Source organism: Stenella coeruleoalba (assembly GCF_951394435.1).
Source record: "Stenella coeruleoalba genome assembly, chromosome: 12".
NCBI classification, from domain to species: Eukaryota; Metazoa; Chordata; class Mammalia; order Artiodactyla; family Delphinidae; genus Stenella; species Stenella coeruleoalba.
Genome location: NC_137158.1, coordinates 75916815 through 75940576, shown reverse-complemented (window position 1 = coordinate 75940576; position 23762 = coordinate 75916815). Strand labels below are relative to the sequence as shown.

General features: G+C 41.1%; 2 protein-coding genes across 7 annotated transcripts in view; one reads left to right on the top strand and one right to left on the bottom strand.

The window, feature by feature from the left end:
* Positions 1 to 232: 232 nt before the first annotated feature.
* Positions 233 to 15259, bottom strand: ARMT1 (acidic residue methyltransferase 1). Its single transcript, XM_079939916.1, has 5 exons — positions 15116 to 15259; positions 12722 to 12827; positions 12004 to 12248; positions 6626 to 6791; positions 233 to 3284 (listed from the first exon to the last, which is right to left on the bottom strand). Exons 1-5 carry the CDS (start codon positions 15154 to 15156, stop codon positions 2517 to 2519), a joined length of 1326 nt encoding a protein of 441 aa, XP_079796042.1. The 5' UTR covers positions 15157 to 15259; the 3' UTR covers positions 233 to 2516.
* The window catches only part of RMND1 (required for meiotic nuclear division 1 homolog), a 39130-nt gene continuing 30625 nt past the window's right edge, over positions 15258 to 23762 (top strand). For 2 of the 6 annotated variants that reach the window (XM_079939910.1, XM_079939915.1), the window contains exons 1-2: positions 15551 to 15685; positions 20794 to 21311. In XM_079939910.1, coding sequence (XP_079796036.1) covers positions 20808 to 21311 — 504 coding nt within the window. In that variant the 5' untranslated portion in view covers positions 15551 to 15685; positions 20794 to 20807. Of the gene's footprint in view, positions 15686 to 16740; positions 16963 to 18616; positions 18764 to 20793; positions 21312 to 23762 lie in introns of all 6 variants that reach the window. The other 4 variants (XM_079939912.1, XM_079939913.1, XM_079939911.1 and 1 more) reach the window with 4 other exon arrangements.

Sequence of the window (23762 nt, the reverse complement as noted above, 5' to 3'; positions counted from 1 at the left end):
CAGTAGCATGGCTATAATGAAAATCACAGACAATAACAAGTGCTGACAAGGATGTAGAATTGGAGCCCTCATGTGGAATGTAGAACACTGCAAACACTTTGGGAGTCTGGCAGTCGCTCAAAATGTTAAATGTAACTGCCACAGGATCTAGCACTGTTACACCTAGGTACATACCCAAGAGAACTGAAAACACACATACATACAATCACGTGTACATGAATGTCCATGGCAGCATTATTCATAATAGTCAAAAAGTGGAAACATACCAAATGTCCATTCACTCATGAATGGATAAATATGGTAGACCCATATATGGTATATCCATACAATGGAATATTATTCAGGAAAAAAAAAGGAATGAAGTACTGATACATCTTACAAGCGGTAAATCGACAGACGGAAAACAGATTACTAGTTGCCAAGTGCTGAGGAGAGGGGGCTGGGGAGTGACTACCAACGGGTGCAGCGTTTCTTTTAGAGAATGTAAAACTTTCCGAAATTAGACTGTGGTCATGGGGGCACAGCTCTGTGAACATACTGTACTAAAATACTGTACACTTTAAATGGATGAACTGTGTGTGAATTTTATCTCAGGAATGCTGGTTAAGGGCTTCCCTCGTGGCGCAGTGGTTGAGAATCCACCTGACAATGCAGGGGACACGGGTTCGAGCCCTGGTCTGGGAGGATCCTACATGCCACGGAGCAACTAACCCTGTGTGCCACAACTACTGAGCCTGCGCTCTAGAGTCCCCAAGCCACAACTACTGAGCCCGCGAGCCACAACTACTGAGCCTGCATGCCTAGAGCCCGTGCTCCACAACAAGAGAAGCCACCACAATGAGAAGCCCGCGCACCACAAGGAAGAGTAGCCTCCGCTCGCCGCAACTAGAGAAAGCCCACGTGCAGCAACGAAGACCCAAAAGCAGCCAAAAATAAATAGATAAAAAATAAAAATTATTAAAAAAAAAAAACAACTGGTGAAACTCCAAGAGGCCCCTCCCTCCTGCTAAATAAGCATTTTTAAAAGTGCCGCCTTGACTTCCTCTCCCATGGTGCCAACTTCTTGCTGGCTCTAGTTTGCTTCCTTGCTCTCTTTCTTGTAGGAGAGGGTGAACTACTTCCTCATAATCTCATGTTCTTAATAAAACATGAACATAGAAACAAAATCCCATGCTTTGGAAAAAAGTAATGTATTATAGCATAGCTCCTGCTGTGGCTATGAAGTCAATACAAATGTACAATTGTCTTCTAGTTTATGGCAAGTGTCTACAAGTAATTCTCACGTGCTCAGTATTTTAGTAACAATGTTTAAAACAGGAACACATGTAGATGAGGAAATGAGTAAATCCAAAATGTGCAGCTTTATATAAACATTTTACCAAAACAATTTTAAGCACTTAGCAAGGGCACAGACTATCACTTCATTTAAGTGACATAATTTAACAACTGCTTGGACAACATCTATAATATACATTATGAGTTTCTTCGTCATAAAGACCTCATTTTTAATCTTCCCTTCTTGACCTTCCCCCACTGGAAGATAAAACCAGTGACATTTTCAGTACAATTTACAATTCATTTTATTATTCTGGTGCAAGAAAACGTTCCCAGGTTTATTTCCAATTTCAGTTTCAAAACAAACTGACCTGAAACTTAGTCTTTAATAGCTGTGATCACCAATAAATGTGTAAGATTATAAAAGGTGAATTAACTCGTTGGTAGTACAAAGTCAATGCAGAAGAATCTTTCCTACCTAAAGCATTTTTTTTAAACTGTAGGGCAATCCCATTCATTTAAAACATGTATGTGTTAAAATAATATACTTCAGTTGATTATGGACATCACAAATAGAATTACTGTAAAAGATATTACATTTCTTCGAGTACTAGTTGTTTCATTCTGTTCAATTTTGTGTTTCCTACCATCCATTCTACAGGTCAATCAAAATACAAATGCGTGCAAATAATACAGGTTTTTGAAATGAAATAAAATTCAAGGAGAACAAAACTAAGAATTAACTTATGAGGTAAGTTTTACTTTCGTGTGTTCAGATATCACAGTTGTTAAGAAATGCCTCTCTTTACAAAGCATATTTAACATGTAAATATATTATATCTTCACTGAGCCCTTATCTCTAGAGCCCAAAATCAAGTTGAGTAAAATTCCATGCCTCCTAGAATATTAAATACCATGCAGCACAGTATTTTTTAAAATGTTAACTTTTAAAGCAGAATTCACTTATATGTCTGCCCAATTGAAAATAAGCTCATTAAAACCATTTGAAATGATGCATTTAACTTGAAATACGTTACTAAAATTCCAACATAAATGTAACTATCTGTAACCAGTGTAATCCACCTATCCCCAAAACAATGTAGCGGGGCAAAACGTTCAAAGGAGAAAGCATCAGTGTGTGTGTGTCAAAGAGCACTGAGAAGCCCACCTTCCCAGAGCTTTTCTGGGGATGAAGAGTGACTGTCAGATCTTCCTACCCAACTGAGAGTTCCTACAGCAAGTCAAAGCGGACCATCAAACTGAAATATTCCATATTTCCCAATGGTCAACCAGTTGGGCACAGAAGCTGTGAGTTGTTCACCTTGCCCAGGCTGCAGACCAACCTGAACTTCAGCTTTTAATGTTCTTATACTGCAGACAGGTGCAGGGTGGAAGCCATTCAAAGCCTCATGAAATGGAACGGTAAATTCCCATCTTCTGTCCCCCGTCAACTTCCTGTAATTCAAATCACCCTTAAATAAAATTAGATGTGCCTTTTGTAGTGTAGCATATAAGTCAGGAGCGACTTGAGGCATTGCACTGAATTCATGAGGCAGAGTCCAAAACATGTGATCGAGGTAAACCCATCTGCCCGTTTTAATATGGTTTTCCCAGTCAACCCCACATTTGGACACCCACTTATGATTAGAATGTTTTAGTTGTTTGATTATCCAGTTAAAATCATGTAGAGTAGTATCAGAAACAAACCATGGAATCGTTTTCCCATAAAAATGGATCTCAGTAGCCAGTTTAGAGGACAACAGTAAGTCAGCTAATACTAAATCTGTAACAAGTTCAAACCCAGAATTATCCAGAACAATATCCACTCGAGTAATAGCTGCTTTTCCTCTTTTTTTTTTGCAATTGCTAAGCAATGACCAAAGATGTTCCATGTCATTCACTAAAATGAAAGGTTTTAGGTCTTCCAAAGAGTTTATTAAATTGATCTTCTGAGAAATAGTTTTCCCACCTGATAGAGACAGATCACACTTATTTCCCCACAGTGAAATCTGAAAAAGAAAAAACACAAATCATTTACCCTTCTTTTGAATAACCAACAAAAACTCTATTACGTAGGATGTAATGGGAGGTGGGGCTGCTAAAAGTATTCATAAAATTCTTAGTATAAAATGTCCACCCAATCTACATTTTCTCTAAGTATACTGTATAAAAAAGGTAAAACAATGAAACTTTAGCCAGTATGCAATGAACTTAAGAAAAAAAACAGTTTGAATGATTTTAGCACTCACATCGTTTAATCAGAGTGAAAGTTTTTGCATCTTGCAGATATTATTAGAACATGATCAGCTGCTGTAAAAATGAGGCTACAAAGTTTACTTTATAATCCAGAGTCAAGAGAAAATAAAAATTCCCCCATCCTTAGGACCTGGCAACTTTTCTGGGATTTAGTTCTCTCACTTGTAAAATAAAGAAATTGAACACGGTGATAACCAAAGATTCTTCCAACTCTAATAATCTATTATTCTACTTTGAAATACTCAAGTTTATTTTGTAGAAAATGGTATGTAGCCCCATTTTTTTAAGCTCTAACTAAAATTACACGTTTAGAACTGTAGGCTCTAGAATCAGACAGACCTGGGTTCAAATCCTAGCATCCCCAATAAACAACCACTGGTAAATTAAGCTCTAAGGCTCAAATTCCACAACTGAAAAATGAGATAACAATAGTACTTAGCTCGTAGAGTCATTCTGAGTATTTGACATAATGCATGTAAGTAATGTACCCAAAAGCTGGCATACAGAAGTATTCAATAAATGTTAGCCCAAACAGGCTCTAGTATTCTGTGATTCAAAATAAGAGGAAAGTGCATGTTCCAACCAAGGATATTATTTTAAAAAGAAAGATAACTCAAGCGTCCAAATTTGATGAAGAAACATACAACGGCACACACGACGGCACTCTCCAGCTGAGGTTAGGGTCTCTGTTGGCCTATGGCACATTTCCTTCAGATCATCTTCCAGTGTGTAACTCTGTATTTATTTGTGCCATTATTCATTTATATTCCTTCAGGATTACAAGTTCAATGGCAACAAGGACTAGTCTGTTTTCCTCACCACCACATGCCCGGCATCTAGAACAGTGTTTGATGAAGTTGACACTGAAATATTTGTGTGAACAGCGGTGGAGTGCTGTGGCTTTTAAAAGCATCAATAATTCCCTAGAAACTAAGACACCTTCAGGCTTCCTGTAGGGAGGTAACCTGCTGGTCATTGTGAACACTAATGGGGACAACTTTGGCTTCCTTTACGTGGGAGAAGAGGGGCAGTCTGGGGTAGCTGGCTGAACTACATGACAGAAGATAGATCAGTATGCTTTCTTCTTCACAGTTTATTATACTTACGGGACAAAGAACATATTCAAAGAAGATGATTTCCCAAAAGAATGGGCTGGCTAGGGGCAGCGAGTGACATGCTGATTTGTTTTTTCTTTTCTTTTCTAATTCTAAGCTAAGTATAATAGTGAGAGGGGGAAATAATACTCCGGTTTATTAGTTAACAGAACCATGACCACTTTTCTTCCAAACTCAAAATATGCCTTTCCTGCTTCATCATTCAGCTTACTCTGCTCGCCCTCCAAGTTTCATCAGGACTTTATCACATCCCACAACTATCAGCACATTCGGTAGCCTCTACTTTCAAGGTACATCCAGAATCTGGTGACATTTACCATCTCTGATGCTACCAACTTGGTCCAGTCTGCCCTCACCTGAGTCACTGTAGTAACAAATCTCTCCATTCCCACCCTTGTGCCTTCGGTCTGTCCTCGGAAGTAATCCTTGAAAAAAGTCATTTAATGTTACTCCTCTGGGCTTCCCTGGTGGTGCAGTGGTTGAGAATCCATCCACCTGACAATGCAGGGACACGGGTTCGAGCCCTGGTCTGGGAAGATCCCACATGCTGCGCAGCAATTAAGCCCGTGCGCCACAACTACTGAGCCTGCGCTCTAAAGCCCGCGAGCCACAACTACTGAAGTCTGCGTGCCACAACTACCGAGCCTGCGCTCTAGCGGCCGCGTGCTGCAGCTAAGAGTTGCACTAGAATTTATTAAATTGATCTTCTGAGAACTAGAGCACTAGAGCCCGTTCTCCGCAACAAGAGAAGCCACCGCGGTGAGAAGCCCGCGCACCGCAACGAAGAGTAGCCCCTGCTCGCTGCAACTGGAGAAAGCCCAATCGCAGCAAGGAAGACCCAACGCAGCCAGAAGTAAATAAAATAAATAAATTTATTTTTTTTAAAAAGTTACTCTTCTTAGCAAAACCCTCTAACAGCTTCCCACTTCACTGTGAGTAAAAACCAAAGTCCTCGCCTTTGCTCCGGAGGCAGCCTGGCTTCTGTGCAGCCGCGGCCCGCAGGCCCTCTCACCTCTGCTCCCCATTCCCTGAGGCCTCCCCGGCAGGGTCTCCCACACACCTGGCAGGCTCCCCGCTCAGGGCTCCGCAGGAAGCTCCACCCAGACGTGAGGGGACCCCCTCCTTCACCTGCCTCGGGGCCCGCCTCCCTCCTTAGCAGGCCCTTCCCTGGGGGCCAGGCTTAAAACTGCAGCTCCGCACCCCTCCCCCACCACTCCAGGTCCCCCTTCCCCGCTTTATGTCTCTTCCGAGCACTTTCAAACATCTCTTTATGGAAATGTTTCGAACGTCTTTTGGGAAATAAGGGCTGGGGAAACTGCTGTGTAAAACCACATACTCTCAAATAGTTCTGATTATAATGATATATTTTAAATTTTAGGATGTTCTGAATGAGAATTCAAAACTAAACTTAAGACAAGATAGATGAAGACATGTAATAAAAGCATATGAAATAGGCCAGGGGCCACCCGATTGTTTCCACCTGCTGATGACAACTGCACAACAGCTGTGCTCCACTCTGTGCCCAACACTTACAGGAACGAAGCTAGTTTAATTCTCAGGTCAAATTGCGAGGCACATAGTACCACCCTCAGTTAACCGATGAGGAAACTGAAGCTCAGAAACATCAAGTACCTTGCTTCAGGTCCAAACACAAGTAAGTGACTCGGCCAACATTCAAAGCCAAGTCAGGCTGGGCCGATCAGATGACTGTGGACCTCAGTATCTCTCAAGAATGACAGAGCTATGAAGCCAGATGACTCCTGTGCCGCTAAAACCTCCAGTGGGGGGAGAAGAAACTTCAAAGCCCCTTTTCAGAGATTAAATGGGTTTTCATCTCTCGAACAGATAATTATTAAAGTGATAAAAAATGATCACTGATAACTTAAATGACAATATGTAAACATGCTTTGCTGTTAAACGTGTACCAGTTTATTTTTCAACTATTTAAATAAACTCAGGAGATTAATTATTATATTTACCTGAAGAACTTTAAAAAACTCATTTTTCAGCTGATTTTCATCTAGGTCTTCAATAGTTTTCATCAACTCTTGCAGGTGAGTACATAAAGCAATGATAGATTCCTGAGACTCAAAGAAATTTTGGTCTTTTAATTCTTTAAATATATCAAAGTCGTCGATTGGTGGACTAAAGTAGGAAAAAAGCATAAGTGAACATTTATATAACTACCTTTTTTTTTAATATTTGGGTAATTGCAGTTTATTAAAGGAAAGAGAATAGTAGCAGCCCATCTAAAAACTCACTGGTAATCTTTACTAGGTATAACATAGATCAAGTTACACAAAAATAATAATCAAGTTACACAAAATAAATCAAATTAAACAAATTATGCAAAAGTAAATCCCCACACTCATTTTAACTAATTGTCAAATGTTCCTTAATCAAATATTTTACCGGAAGCATTAAATAATTATAGGGACTGTATCTATAATTACTTACCCAGTGGGTTTTCAGGGCAAAAGGAGAAAAAGAAACAAAATTTCAAGACAATTGCTTTAGTTCAACAAACATTCTTTTGGGTGCTCAGGGTGGCCAGGTTCCAAGTAACAAACATATAAACAGAATAGCTGAATACAATGTAGTGATTACTAATAGAGTCAAATACAGATTATGGGAACGCAATGACTACTTGAGATAGATCAGACAGTATTAATGTAAATTTTATTATAATGACAAATTTTGATCATTTATGTGTAGATTCTTAATTTTTTCGCAACTTTTACTCGCAAGTTGACTTTGACCAATGGCGATGTATGTGCCATGGCGACATCTTCATGTTGTCCAATGAGAGATCAAATAATATTAATACTGGCCTAAGAAAAACACAACTCAGAAGACAGAAATACTAACATAAAAGACTTTACAGAATCAAACGTCAACAACATTCAGATCATCTGTTCTTCAAAATTAGCTACTTTTTCCATGGGTCTTCTACCTTAGGGTAAAAAGGCAGTATGGCTGATGCAATGGGATTGATTAAAATCAAAACCAAAAACGTACCAGAATTTACACATCCAAATGATGGCTGCCTCCCTTCTCAGTCAGTCACCTTGGGAAGCTACACCCTTAGTCCAAGAATGTTGCCATTGCTCAAAGCACTTTTGGAATTCCTCTCTGGGGATTTTCTTCAGAACCTGTGGCACATTATTAAAGGTCCTATCAGTGACAGTATACCTTCATCCTTTGGAGTTTAATTTGTTTTTGGAAACAGCCAGAAGTCACTCAGAGCAATTTCAGTAGAATGAGGCAAGTAAATCAAATGGAATAAAATATTTTTGATCAAAAATGAGGAGTGACTAAAAAATAATGAGACTAATCTTTTTTTGAGGTTTGTAAACTGGCTCTGAAAGAAGTTCCAAAGAATTAAAAGACGTTTTTAGCAATGGCAGCATTGCTGAAGTGAATCAGTGTCTCGAGGTGACTTAAAAGGACAAAAATTATTTGGGTGCGTGGGTTCAACTGCAGGGGTCAGCAGACTGCAGCTTGCAGACTCCCTCTGGCCCACCACCTGTTCTGTATGATCTGCAAGCTCAGAACGGTTTGCACATTCTTAAAGAGTTGAAAAAAATTAAAAAAAAAGATTTTGTGACACATGAAATTCAAATTTCAGGGTCTATAACTGATGTTCTATGGGAACCCAGCCATGCTCATTTACATACTGCCAATGGCTGCTTCGGCACCGCTAGAGCTGAGGAGCTGCAACAAAGACCATGTGTCTTCCAAAGCCTAAAAGGTTGGCTATCTGGCCCTTCACATAAAAAGTTTGTGGACCCTTGTTCTAGTGCTTTATTAACAAATCCTTCATTAATTTAAAGTCACACCTCATGTTAAGAATGAGACTTGTTCCTTATATTTAAGAGAGCAAACTCACATAGCTATAAATGATTTCAGATTTTAAAACGTTTGCTATTTTAGAATCTACTATAGCTGTATATGTGTACACAAGGACCCAGGGGTTCTCTCCTAGGTATATACGCAACAGAAACACACACGTATGTTCACCAAGAATATGTGTTCGAGTATTTGTAGCAGCACTCTTCATAATAGCCCCAAACTGGAAACTACTCAAATATCCATCAACAATAGAACAGGTCAACAGATTGTCATGTATTCATATCAAGCAATGCTATACAGCAATGAAAACTAATGGTTTACAATTATACGCAACAGTATGGATGAGTCTCACCAATGTAATGCTAAGTAAAAGAAACCAGACACAGAACTACTTCCATAAAATTTCATTTAAATGAAGTTTAAAAACAGGCAAAATTAATGCAGGTCAGGATAGTGGCTACCCTTAAGGAGCAGTGATGGTGGTGACTAGAAGTGGATCCAAAGGGGCCTAAATTCTGCCTCTTGATCCAGGCACTGGGGACACAGCATGTTCTGGTAAAGACTACTGAACACTTAAGACATGTGCGCTGTTCTGCATGTATATCACACTTCAATAAAAGCTTAAAAATGTCTGCCATTTTCTCCGTACTTTCATCTTTCAATATCTGAAGTATATTTACTTAATATATTTAAATTTTACATATGGCTAAAACTTTGAATCTTAATTTAGATTTGCAGATTTTCAACCATTTAACTCTAAATAAAAACAAAATCTACATCTTGACAAAGAAAATTAGAAGTATGTTTCAGCGTAAGGGGCAAAATCAACAGAAACATATCTTACAGCTAATGTGTGCTTTGGGATCCTGCAGAAGTTAGGAAGAGCATTCTTTGGTCACTCTGGAGGCGTCACTGACACAGGATAGGAATTCTTCCTATAAGAGCCCTAACAAATTGGACACTTAAAAACGACCTCGGGGTAGTGATAAATTAGGAGTATGGGATTAACAGATACAAACTACTATACATAAAAGAGATAAGCAACAAGGATTTACTACGTAGCCCGAAGAACTATATTCAATATCTTGTAATAACCTATAATGGAAAATAATCTAAAATATATATACACACACATATATATTTATCTGAATCACTGTGCTGTACACCTGAAACTAACACAATATTGCAAATCACTGTACTTCAATTAAAACAAACAAACTACTTCAGTGCTAGTTCTGCTGTAGGACAGCCTTTCTTTACACCGACCTGACACCTGAGTACGGTACAGTATCAGACAAATCCCCGGACCTTCAAGTATCTGCCACGGAAACCACCTTAGGAGAGCTCCACACCCATGGCTGACTAACACTCTCATTCCTGGAACTTAAAGCTGAATTTTGCCTCTACCCCTTCTATCAAGCTATTCTTGGACCAATGGGTTGAGCAGCACAGGCTGGGCAGGGTCTCCCTGGGGCCTGGAAAGAAAAACTGATATGCAGGCCCCACCACAGACAAATTAAATCATCAGGATTTAATGTAACAACTTCCAAATCTGTATGTTTAAAAACAAAACAAAAAACTTTTCCCCGACTGGGTGACAAATGTGCAGCCAGGTTTGTAAGCTCCTGCCTTAGAGTTTTCATTCTCTGAACCCGATCCGCCTCTAAAATCAAACTCAGAAACAGCATTCCTTTTACCTTTCTAACTTCCAAACTCCACTAAGCCTGTTCAGGGTGCCACTCAGCATTTCAGCACTTCAGCAGCCTTGTCTAATACCCTGGATATTTCCCAAAGTTATGAAACCATCACCCAGAACGTCAGACTAACCTTAGTCCCGGAAAGATATCCAAATGTACTACTTGTTTGAGGGCTCTAATCCAATTTACACAGACCAGGCTCAAATACTGGCTCTACCATTTACTAACCACGCAGCCCTGGGCAAGTTACTAATCTCTTTGAGCCTCAGTTTCCTCCACTGTAAAATGGAAATCATAATACCTATACTTCACTGGGCTGCAAAGTAACTAGAACGGAGCTGGTGTTCACTATATGACAGTGCCTAGTGTTTGCTATAGTCTTTTGCTTGGATCTGTCAGCCAGAAAATGTGCTATCTTTTTAACATTATATTCTGCTTTTAAAGCACAAGACCTAAAACATACTTATTCAGCAAATACAAAAACTTTTGACTTTAAAATAATTTATAAAGATGATAAAATAATTTATAAAGATGAAGACAGAAAAAAATAGTGAATAGACTCAAATTTACGCATGTTCCCCAAAGTCATCTTTTTTTTTTTTTTTTTTTTGCGGTATGTGGGCCTCCCACCGCCACAACCTCTCCCGTTGCGGAGCACAGGCTCCAGACGCGCAGGCTCAGCGGCCACGGCTCACGGGCCTAGCCACTCCGTGTCATGTGGGATCTTCCCGGAGTGGGGCACGAACCCGTGTCCCCTGCATCAGCAGGCGGACTCTCAACCACTGCACCACCAGGGAAGCCCCAAAGTCATCTTTTTATTTTAATAGTAGTGCTGGTTTAATCGATTGTTTACAATTATCCTATGCTATGTTTAGGAACAGATACCAAAGGATTCCTCTTATTCAGCAAACCTGTATTTCTGTAACCTGTGAGCTAAAAGAATGATCCATATTACACTTTCTTCTGCTCTACAGGTCAGTTCTCTGTCAGAATTTTCCTAGGAAAAATTAAATTAGTATAAACAAACCTATAAAAAATTATTTGGGGGACTTCCCTGGTGGTCCAGTGGTAAAGAATTCACCTTCCAGTGCAGGGGATGCAGGTTCGATCCCTGGTCAGGGAACTAAGATCCCACATGCAGTGGGGCAACTAAGCCCGTGTGCCCCAACTACTAATCTCACCCACTCTGGAGCCTGTGCGCCACAACTAGAGAAGAGAAAACACGCACGCCACAACTGGAGAGAAGTCTGCGCGCCACAACGAAGATCCTATGTGCCGCAACTAAGACCCGACGCGGACAAAAAAAAAAATTAATTAATTTAAAAAAATTATTTTTTTCTAATCTAGCTGTTAAATAAAGAGCTAAAAATTATTAAGATAGTGCATAAAACAATATAGTGACTCTTTTCACCAAATAATTCTGACATATTATCTATTTTTATAAACAAAACATATGCTTACTTTGTCCTGTCTTGATTTTTCATATAAATAATTATTTCAAATTAACATTTTCTGCTCAATAAGTACATTTTGTTTTACTCTACAAATAAGTAAGTTTTTATAAGGATTCTTATATCTGAATATCCTATTCAGATATTCAATCTTAGGTCTCTTCTGGGCAAGTGGATTTTAATTGCCAAGAATGTATTAGAGCAATAACATTGGCAGAAATTTCCAATAGTGCCATTAATATCTGTTGAACTGAATACAGGCTTCTACTGGTTTTTATTTTAAAACTTACCATTTTATAATTTTTAAAAAAGCACAAATTATCTAAAACATTTGTTATTTGATGACTATATACTTACCTTTGGATAATTGCTTCATGAATTCTTCGATACATGTAGCATTCTACAAACAACCACGGTGAGAGAAACCACCTTGGTTTTCCATTACTTTCATTTAAAAGGCTCTGTTGATATTCTAGGTACTGATTCCATAGGTCAGTATCAACAAACTTCTCAACCAAAGGAACAATTGGTTTATCTGTTTGCAATTCATTCCGTAATTTAGAAAGAAGAGAAATTGCTTTCTTTTCAGCTTCCAGGCCTTTCTGCAGAAATACAGGGGGGAAAAAAATACACACACACACACACACACACACACACATATATATGAATAGTTTACATGTAATTAATTTATATATAAGTATTTCATCTACAAATATAAGTATATATGTACACACATATATCCATAATTCCTCTAGGGTAGCAAATTTTTATGTATCTAAATTTAAGAAGGAAAAAACTAATACATTTCAAAACTACATTTTATGTCTTTCAAAAACTATTATAAACATTTAAATTCTTAAAATTAAAATTAAAATTCTTAAGTTGAAAAATCAAAGAACAACACAGATCTCATATCAACATTATGTTGCCTTATCTAGCCTGCCTTTATTTTTTTAAGTTTCACCATATGAATTTATCTCCAGGTGGAATGACCATCACCACAGAGGGAAAACTGTTTATTGTGTTTCTGTTAGAGTTAACCAAAAAAGAATTAATGTTAAAACACAATTCTTACCTCTCCATGTTTCTCGAAAAATTCACTTTTATGGCGATGCAATGTATCAATAGCCTTGGTTAAGATCTGTGGTAATCTGTCTTTAACTGTAAGATATGCAAATGACCTAGAAAAGAGTCATATACACAGTGTATCACTTAGTAGCATTAACATTAGAAGGCTGGTCATCTTTCAGTTTCTGGAACACCTCATTTAAATTCAAATTCCTTCTCATACAAGCCCTGTAAAGTAAACCAGCATTGCCCAACTCCTACAGTAACACAGGAAAATCTGAAAACCTCTCTGGTATATCGTAAAAGCTAAGCACTCTTTGTGCCTCAAATTCCAGGCTCTACCCTGGAGTCCACTTAATCTTTCTTATCTTTCTCATGGTATTCCTTTTATTTTCCTTAATCGGAAACCAGTTTAACAATGGGATAGGACAGAAAAAGAGTTATCCTAAAAATCAAACAGGCTTTCCTCCTCGGTCTATTACTTACTAAGCGACTTCTACTTAGAAAGATGAATGAGGCAATGGATGGAAAACTGCCTGAAAGACTTTACTGTGCTAGAAAAATATAATGAAAAATATTTATGAACCTGCTTCTTTGTCTATACTCTTAGCCAACTTAATTCTTTTCTAAGGTTTTTCTTGCTGCCTTCTTTACCTGCCTAATAACTCCTTCCATCCTCTCTGCCCCTAAACAAAATTAAGGCAGATTACCCTCTTGCTCTCCCAACCAGAAAATTAGAGATTTTCAAAAAGTGTCAAAGAATGAAGAAACCTGGAGAGGAACAAAACTTGAGTATACCTGAATCAAAAATTAAAGATACTCTTGACTTTAGACATGCAAAAATCAAGGGTTACAGATTATCACTGTATGTTTAGTTTAAGGACATACATGATTCGGTTAGAAAGAAGACTTTAGTACTGTGCAGTTTTTAGATAGAAAGCACAAAACTTAACTGATCAGTTCATGTATATCTTCAGATCACCAGAGACAAAGTAAAAATGAAGAAAGTTGGAATACTTCTGCCCAAATCTCCTATTCTAGCTTTAATGTGGGATCATCACACTACTAAAAACTCAAAGACCTTACTGCAATTTTTAAAAATAGGGTTATATACCCTGAGTATTTTTTCAAGAGGCTTCCTCAAATGTTAACCATAAAACTCAAAAATATAGCAAGAAAATAGGAAAAGTGCTTTCTGATTCTGTGGTGTTTTACAGTGAGTAGGTTTTAATATGCATAGTAACTGCTCTGATCAGAATTTAACTTTTAACAATTACTACTAATTCCTTGGGAGAAGAGAAAGAATATTCAATCAATTGACACTTGAATTTTCCAAGGCAGCAGACACGAAAAGAAGTGCCAGTCCTTTGAGATTTTACTTAACTGGAAAATTAGTCTATTTTTCCAGCTAGTAAATTTCCTCAGAGGCTTCCATCTCTAAGGGTAAGGTCTCAGGTCTAGGACTTGGGTGAGAGCAGAGATGCCTAGGACTCAAAATTTAAGGACGCAGACACTCCCTATATTTGCCTGAAGGTGAGCACATGCTTAAATTCTGGGACATTGGCCTCTCTGGCCTCAATCTACTGCCGGTACAGTCAATTTCTTCCAAGTGCTCTTGTGTTTTGCCATCTTTCGCAGTAAGGACATATTTCAAATATAAATTGGGCCTCTCAATTTATACAGAGAGATATAATTTTATAGAATCTATAACATGACGCCTAAAACGCAAGAAGGTACAGGCACTTGTTATAGTGGGATTATGAATTAATCTGGTCAGCAATAGGAAGAAACACATTTCTCGATAGATCTCAGATCCCTAACTTTTGCAGACAACTTTAACCCCCCCAAAGTAGGTTTATCAATTAAAATATGATTAAAGCCACGCGCTGCAACACTCTGAAAGGAGGCATACACTTTCAAGACAGTCATGCGTAAGTTTAAAAAAAAAAACCAAAACCAAAAAAATAACCGTATCGAACCACTTGAAAGACACGTTAACTGATTCACATTAATAGAAGACTATCAAAACCCCTGAACCACCATTGTAGAGAGAGGTGGGGGTAAGCGGAGATTTTCAGTCGTGGTTCGCAATCCGTTCCCGTGTAGGCAGGGAAGAAGCCACGAATCAGCGTAAGGAAGAAGCTGCAAAGCCGATCCGAGCCTGGAGGCCGGAGAGCAGCCGCCTAGCCCTCGCCTCCCCGCGAGCCGTTAGAAACCGAGGCACCGCCCCCGGGAAGCGGAGCCCGGACAGCGGGATGGAACTCGCTGGCGGCGGGGAGCAGGCGCCTCCGGCCCGCCGCTGCTTCCCCGCTGGTACCCACAGGCTCCCGACGAGGCCCAGCTCTCCGCAAAAGTGGGGAGGAGGAAAAGGAGCGGAGCGGGCGAGGAAAGCGACACGAACCCTACGTCCCGTGCCGAGAGAGACACCGGATGCCCCGCCATCGCCTTCCGCGCTCCCCACGCCAGCGCTCGGGTTTCACTCGCCGCAGGAAAGGAGGCGGTGCAGGCGCGGGGGAGGAGCTGAGAAAGGGAGGGATGTGGATTAAAAAACTGCTTTTGAATGAAGAAACTTTATTTGGTGCCAGTAGAGGAGAAAAACAATGGCCGAGGACGCGGAGATCTTCCGGGGACGAAGGCGGGGACTGCTGAGGGCGACGAGAGAAGCGGAATAAGGAAGTGGGCGGAAGGCGGAAGCAACCAGGGACCGGGACGTCGCAGGGACCAGGGAGCGGATAAGGTCGCGGCAGCACGGGTCACGTGCTCCGACGGTCACGTGGACCGGGCGGCTTACGCTCCGCTGGGCCAGGAGTCCTGTGCGCCTGCGCAGTGTCGGGCGCTGGGCGGGGCGCTGGGTCGGTGTTGGGACTGGCTGCGGGAGCGCAGGACTGCAGCGGGTACTCTGTCTCTTGCCTGCGGCGGAGGCGCAGGAGCGTGCGCCTTTGGCGCGTCTGTCTTTTCTTCCCGCGGAGAGGTTAGTGCACTACTTTGTTCTGGGAGCTTGTATGGCCTCGCACAGCGGTCCGCCCTTTGCTCCCCGCCGCCCTGAACGTCTCACGTGTTTCACCGGTACCCCGGAGGCCACCTGCCTATTGCAGTGATCTTTGGTCGATTTAGCTGGGAGTGAAAAGCACTCCGTCCATACCCACGTACTGAACCCTTTGAGCCAGTGCATAGCGGTAACTGCAAAGATAAAATAATTTTGAGCAGCTTAAGGAATTGGAAGGCGTGCTCCAGAGATTAGCGCCGCTTATCCATTGACTTATAGCCTAGTTGATACAGATTACTTAGTTGGTATGTTCTTAAAAAGTAGAAAATGTGTCCAAGAACTGAGTAGCTGCCTTGTATTTCATTCAAAAAATACGAGTTGAATACCTGCTGTTTGCTGGGCACTCTGGTTACAGGAGACACAGCATGAACAAGAGGCAAATCTTTATCCTCAAGGAGCTTAGGTGCTACAGGAGAGAGACAAAGATCTCCTTTCCTCTTGTTTTTTTCCCTGTAGCGTTGTGACTATTTAATGTATATTTTAGTGGTTTACCACGTGTATTATCTCTCACCCCCACTGTGATGTAACTTTCAAAAGATAGGGATTTTCGTCTATTTTATTTTCAGCTGCATTAGCAAGTAGGACAATTTCTGTCACATGGTAGGCACTCAGTTCATAATTTGTTGTGTGAGTTAATAAATTAAGAACACAACGTGTTTGCAAGTGATGTTAAATGCAATGGAGAAATAGTGGAGGAAGCTAGAGTGTGGGTGCTGGTGTGCGTTTTAAATGAAGTGGTCAGGGAAGACTTCACTGTGTAGGAGACATTTGAGCAAAGGTCTGAAGGAGGTGAGGGAATGAGGCTTACAGACACCCGAGAGAAGAGTATAAGGGATAGTAAGTACAGAGATCCAGAGACCAGAGTGACTGGAGCAGAATGAGCGAGGGGCAAAAGCTGGAGGAGATGTCAGAGTGGTGATAAAGGGCAGAGAATGGAGGGCCATGTAGTCTATCTTAAGGTGTTGGGTTTTTATTTCAAGTGAAATGTGAGGCCATCATCAGATTTTATGAAGAGGGAAGATGTAATCCGATTTGAGTTTGGTTGCTGTGTTCAGAAGAATCTGAAGAACCGAAGCTGGGAAACCAATTCGGAGGCTGCGACAATAATCCCTGGGAAGGACAGCAGCTTGGACCAGGATGGTGGCAGTGTTGGTGGTGAGGACCAGTCCGAACAAAGCCAGTGGGATTTGCTGACAGACTGGGTATGGAGAAGGAAGAGAAGAATAAGGTGGACTGCAGGTTTGGGGCCTTGGCAAAGGGAAGGATGTAATTGCTATTTTATGAGTGGGGGAGACTGGGAAGAATAGGATTTGCGGGAAGATTTCAGAAGCTCAGTTTTGAGCATGTTACATTTTTCATGCTCATCAGAGTAGTTTAGGGATAAATATTTGCTATTCATCAATTGTAGGTACTATATAAAACTATGAGATTGGGTGAGATCACCAAGAGCTGAGAATAGAGAAGAAAGGTGGCCCAAATACTGAGCCTTGGTACATTACATTCTTGGGATGGGAGACGAGCAAAAGAGACATCCTACCCATGAGGTAGGATGAAAATGGCCAGCGTGGTATCCCAGAAACGAGTGAGGGAGTAAGGTGGAGTGATCAGCTGTATCACATGTTGCTGGTCAGTCAGGTAAAATGAATACTGAGAAGTGACCACAGGACTTATAAATGTGGTGGTCATTGCTGGCCTTGACAAATGGGCTTTGGTGAAGTGACAGATGAAAGCCCAATTGGAGTGGGTTCAAAAAAAATCAGAGAAGAGGAGATGGAGAGAGGCAATAAAACTCTAAAAGGAAAGGAGCTCAGAGAACAAGTGTAGTATATGGAAGGGAAGATGGGGGTCGGGGAAGAGTTGTTTTTATAAGGTGGGAGAAATCAGAGCCTAGTTGTATGCTAATAGGAATGTGTCAGTAAAAAGGGAAAAATAAATAGCATGGGGGAGAGAGGGGAGAAGGGCTTAACTATGTCTTCTGTAGGCAGGGAGGGAAGAGACTTGGTGTGCAGACAGAGGACCTGGCTGTAGATGGGACCACGGGCACCTCATCTGTAGCAGCAGAAGGGAAGACAAAGTATATGGGCACAAAAGCAATAGGTGGGCAGGTGGATGATGGCAAGGGCTGGTGGAAGTTCTCTCCTGATTATTTGTGTTTTGTCAACCAAAGCGGAAGCAAGGTCGTTATTGAGAATGAGAAAGGAGGAGGCGTTGAAGGTGTGAGGAGAGAGCAAAAAGTAAAATATAGTATGGAAGTACAGTATTTAAGATCGTTGAGCGGCATGAAAGGCCCACCTGAAGTGAGTGGTCATGATTTTAAAGTGAGACCAGATGGTTGTTGGTTGGTTGTCCGTCTCCAGCCACGTTGAGGGGCAGGAGTCCAGGCATAAGTTAGGTGAATCATATTTAATTCACGTTGAGGTTTTGCCACGTGGGTATGTGGAAGAGTGGGGTACAAGGGATTTGAGGTCCATGGAATATAGCTAAGTATGGAGGAAGTGATGTGGGGAGTGAGGGACAGTGAAAAAGTGGTTGGATCATTGAATTGTAGGTCCTGTTGGGGTTGAAGAACTGTTGGAATTGGGTGATAGAAGGAGTGAGGCTGAAAGATCAGAGGTGGTGTTTGGAGAGTAGAATGCTTGAAATTGAGAACATGAGGTTGCAGATATTGGTAATGACAGGTCTAGAGCAGGACCCTCCAACAGGAATACGATACAAGCCACACACGGCATTTTAAGTTTTCTAGACACTTTAAAAGTAAAAATTAAGAGGTGAGGTTAATATTTTTTTTTTTTTTTTTTTTTTTTTTGCGGTACGTGGGCCTCTCACCGCTGTGGCCTCTCCCGTTGCGGAGCACAGGCTCCAGACGCGCAGGCTCAGCGGCCATGGCTCACGGGCCCAGCCGCTCCGCGGCATGTGGGATCCTCCCGGACCGGGGCACGAACCCGCGTCCCCTGCATCAGCAGGCGGACTCCCAACCACTGCGCCACCAGGGAAGCCCAAGAGGTGAGGTTAATTTTATTTAACCCAATATATCTAAAAATATTATTTCAACAAGTAATCAATATAAAAATTATTGAGATATTTTACTTTTTGTATTAAGTATATAATAAAAGGTACCAAAAAAAATTATTTTTTAAATTTTATTGAGCCACATTTCAAGTACTCAGTAGCCGCAGGTGCCTAATGGCCACGATATAGCTCGGAGCATAAGACCCTGGGAGTGAGTGGCTAAGGGAGGATGGAAGATGAGATCACTCGGGACGGGGGGGATCATGCCCCCCACCAATCTGCACGGATGTAGACACCATCGAGAAATATGACAAGGGCAATGCGGAGCACGGAAATTCGGTACCCAAAATGTTATATAAAGCTCTTAGTGTAATTAAAAGTGTAGTGTGTTTTTATCTTTAAATTTAGTCTGTGCAATTAAAATTTCACTTTTCTGAGATGTGTTCCAGTTTTTAACAAAGCCTAAATAATTTTGTGTGTGTGTCGGATACCTTAAATGCTACCCCTCTGTTTTTTTCTCAGCAAAGATAGAAAGCACACTTGTTTGTCCTGTAGCTTTTACATTCTTTGTCCCAGCCTCTGTGTGAAGGCAAGATTTAGAGCTTGGAGGTAAGAATTTCCTAGAAGAGAATGGAAGAATCCAGACCTGTGTAAACAGATTCCTAAAATATTGTATGATTAGGTTCTGCAAAACCCACTGGTTCAACTGGCAGGTAATAGTACTAACTAAACGTGAACTAAAATAGCTAGTTGGACTGGAACTAAACAGAGAATTCCAACTTTTGAAGATATTTTGAAAGCAGCAGGTTCTACCTCCTAAATATCGCAGTGACTCATCCTTGCCCTCATCCTCTTGTTTTATTTATTTATTTATTTTTATTTTTTTTGCGGTACACGGGCCTCTCACTGTTCTGGCCTCTCCCGTTGCGGAGCACAGGCTCCGGCCGCGCAGGCTCAGCGGCCATGGCTCACGGGCCCAGCCGCTCTGCGGCATGTGGGATCTTCCCGGACCGGGGCATGAACCCATGTCCCCTGCATCGGCAGGCGGACTCTCAACCACTGCACCACCAGGGAACCCCCTGCCCTCATCCTTTTAAAGGGAGATAATATATATTCAGTGGTTACAGTGTTGTCTCTAGAACTGGAAAAGCCTGGGATTTCCTTCTGTCTCTGCATCACTGATTGTAAGCAGTCAGCCTCCCTAAGCCTCAGTTTACCCTGGGAAGTACCTCACAGGATTGTCGTGAGGTGAAGCAGAGCGCTTGCTGGGTACAAAGTACTCAGAAAGCAATGTCTTAGTGTCTCTCAGTTCCTCCTCTAAGTTTTAACCAAGGATATGTTTCTTGAATGTACTTTTGACCATGTGAGTCTCACATGAAGAGCTCCGACTTCCCTCTCCTATAGAAACTTTAGGACCAGTGCTTAGGATGCAGCCACAGGCTCCTGTTCAGCCCTCAGCTGCTGCTGCAGCTCACGCCTGGCTCCCCTGAAGTTGCATCCTGTTTGTCAGGTGAACAATACTGTTTACCTGCGGTGTTCGCCTTGCTGATCCCTCTGCCCTTTTGAAACCCGATTCAAACATCACCTCTGATAGGCACCAATAATTGTCTGTTGCTTTAAGGTGTTAAAAAAATGATATGTGTTTAAAGGACAAATAAACTACTTTTTTTTTTGGTTTGGCCACGCCGTGCGGCATGTGGGATCTTAGTTCCCAGACCAGGGATCGAACCCTTGCCCCCTGCATTGGGAGCGCAGAGTATTAACTACTGGACCGCCAGGGAAGTCCCTCAATAGCTTTATAGTCTTATAACCTTCCAGAAAGAAGGCTAAAGGTTGACTAAAAGAGAGGTGGTGAAAATACTTGTATGTATTTTTTTAACCTCATTCTTTTACTAGGCTTAAGTTAAGATGTATCTATTTTGCAAATTGTTTTACAGAAATATACCTGTTACCTGGGAAAACACTATATACTTTTTAAACATTTTTTATTGAAAAACTTGAACTTTGAATTCTTTTTCTTTTAGCTTGAGATGTGGTAATGCCAGCCAGACTTCTCAGGTCCTTGGCCAGCTCTCACTATATTTTATCAGAAGCGTGTCAGTGCCAAAGACTTGTTCATCGAACATTAAAACCACTTAAGGAATTTGAGACCACAACATGCAACACCCTGACAAGAAGTCAGAACGTGAATTTCTTCTTTCCTGATACAGCAGCTGTTGGTTTGAATAAGTCCCAGGTCCTGGAAATGAACCGGAAAATATCAAATACAAATGTACTCTCTCCATTAAACACCGCACGTTACCAAGATGAAAAAGAGCACCTTCCAACCAGGAACTCCCTTGGTACTCATAGGAAAGTGATTCACAGACCAAATCTGTTAGGCTTTAAGTGGTTTATAAAAATACTGAAGAGACATTCCTCATCTGTGTCAACGGAAACACTTGTTTCTAAACAAGACTTTCCGCAAATCAAGAGACCACTGAAAGCATCAAGGACCAGGCAGCCATCCAGGACCAACCTTCCAGTTCTGCCTGTGAACAAGGTAAAAACACTTGTGGTGGTGGCGCCTCTGTTCCCTAATAATCACTCTGAACCCCTGTGGATCCCACCCCAGCCTTACTACCAACGTAGGAGAGCCAGCCATCAGCTCAGCACTTCTTTCAGGATCTTTGAAGCCTAATAGTAAAACCTGTCATCTCCAAAGGGAATCAACATCTTAATTTTAGGAGTTAGTGGTACATATAAAGGCAAAATACAGGCAATTAAATACAAAAATGTAGTTTATGAAAGGATTAGTGGCCTAAAGAAATTTTGGAAAAGACCAGTAGTAAGTCCATTCTAGGAACAGTGCTATAAAAAGCCCCCATTAAAAAAAAATCAAACTAGAAATTCTGTATTAAATTTAAAAAATTTTTGTTCCATTAAGTATGCAGACAGGTATACATTCATTAGCCAATGGTGACTGCATGGGAGGGGGTGGTGAAAGGACATGGCGAGGCGGAATCCAAAAAGCAGAGTGAAGGTTTTTGCTTTTTTTTTATCATTTGAAGGTTGAAGTGGTTGTTTTCATTCACTGTTAAGAGGTTTATGGGAAGTTCTCCACTACAGTTCGCATTTGCCCACTAAATGATAAATATTTAAGGTCAGGATGAAGCCCTTTGGTAACCTGTGTATCTCGCATGTTACTTGAAACTGTGCCTTATACTTAATAAATGTTTATTAAACAGGAAAGGATAGAAGAGAAGCAAAGGGACCTTTGATGTCTGCAGCCATCAACATTAAAAGTAGGAATGTCAAATATTTAACACTTGATGAAGCCTTCTGAATCTATCAGAAAACAGGTTATACTGTCGATCTTACAATCTCGATTCTGAGAAGTAGACCTTGAGAGCGTTTAACTTGTCCTGTTTTTGGTTTTGTTTACTGCGTGGTTGACTTCCTTTAAAAAGGTGTACAGGCCTTCACGTCTTGTCCTCAGGTTGTGAAGCTAGGAGTTGGTTAATGACTTTTGTTTTGGATTCTAGCTTTGTTTACATTCTTGTTTGGTTTCCTTGAACCCACGATATGAAGGATGGGAGTTTTGGATGCATTCTGCTCTCACCCCTTTCTTTCTAGCTCTTGAGTGTTTAATTATGTTGTTTATTGTTGTGATCCTCTGGGAAATTTAGTATTTAAGTGACTGAGATGAAAGTAAGTGTAAAAACTTGAATTCACAGCAGATCCAAAAAAGAGGAGGACCAAGTCCCTTTTCCTTGCGTTACATCGAGCAGCGCAGAGCAGAATCCAGCTTCTTATGAAAGGCTGGTGAGGTCAGAAATGGCACCTGTTCTTGTAGTTGTCGGTTGTAAACTGTCGAAGAGGCATTATTGCTTTGGGCTGTCTGTAGACTTGAAAGCAGTGTTCCTGGGTTCCGTTTTTTATTTTTCTTCAGGACTTTTTTCCTTTCTGCTTCCAGGAAAGGATTTGAAGTAGATTGTCAAAATTTAATAAGTTTCAAATGAGATAATAAAAGCATTACATTTAAAATAGAGCAAGCAGTTGATACGAACAGAGAAGTAAATATTATCAGATATCTGATACGAGTAATCTAGTTGAATATTTAGTTCCGCAAAGCCCAATGATTAAAGAAAGGCAGGGATACTCCTGGGTTGTACATTTTTTGTTGTCTAACAAGAAAAAAAGAAAAACATAAGAATGTCTTATAAGAAATAACTTTTTCTATCACCAAACTTAAGGAGTCATTTATTTCCTGGGTCCTGACATAGGACATGTTATGTAACGTAATAGCTGTGACTTCAGTTGGAATTCCGTGAAAAGAGAAACAGTACGTCATTCCTCTGGAAGCACAGGAAAATAATAGACAATCTTTTCTATTTCTGAAGGCATTTTGTAAGTGACCTGAGGGAGTATGATTTTTGGAACATTATTTTCTAATGATCTTACAGGAGAACACAGTCTTGAGGTATAACGAGGTAATATATGCCCAGGGTTGAAGACTGGCTTTTATCTGTCCCGAATAGAGGGCCCCTCCATTTCCATGTGGGCATCATGGGGCTGGCGAGTCCCCTTTGGTGGTAAAGCCCTTTCCTCCCCTCTGGACTGAGTCAGGAAAGGACTCTACTTTGTACCAGAAAGAGGTACCCTTTGTCTCATTCCGCACGTGTGCACCTGAGCTCACCCTCTTACCTCTGCCACATGGCATGCGCTTGGAATTGACGGAGTGAGGCCACTCACCCTCTATATTAGAATCAAGTCTTCACCTGATTCCATTTGTAGAGATCATAACCTACTGAGATATTCAGCCCACACACCGTTGGCTCATCACTTATCATGGCAGGGCCAGTGCTGCTTGTTGGCCTGGCCTGTCTTTGAGGAGGACGATGCCCGAGGGTAAGGACCAACCTCTGAGCAGCGTGGAGGCTTGCAGAGGGGGCAGGGTGCTGGGACGCCCAGCAGTAGTTTGCAGGCTCACACCACAGTGTGTAGTAAAATT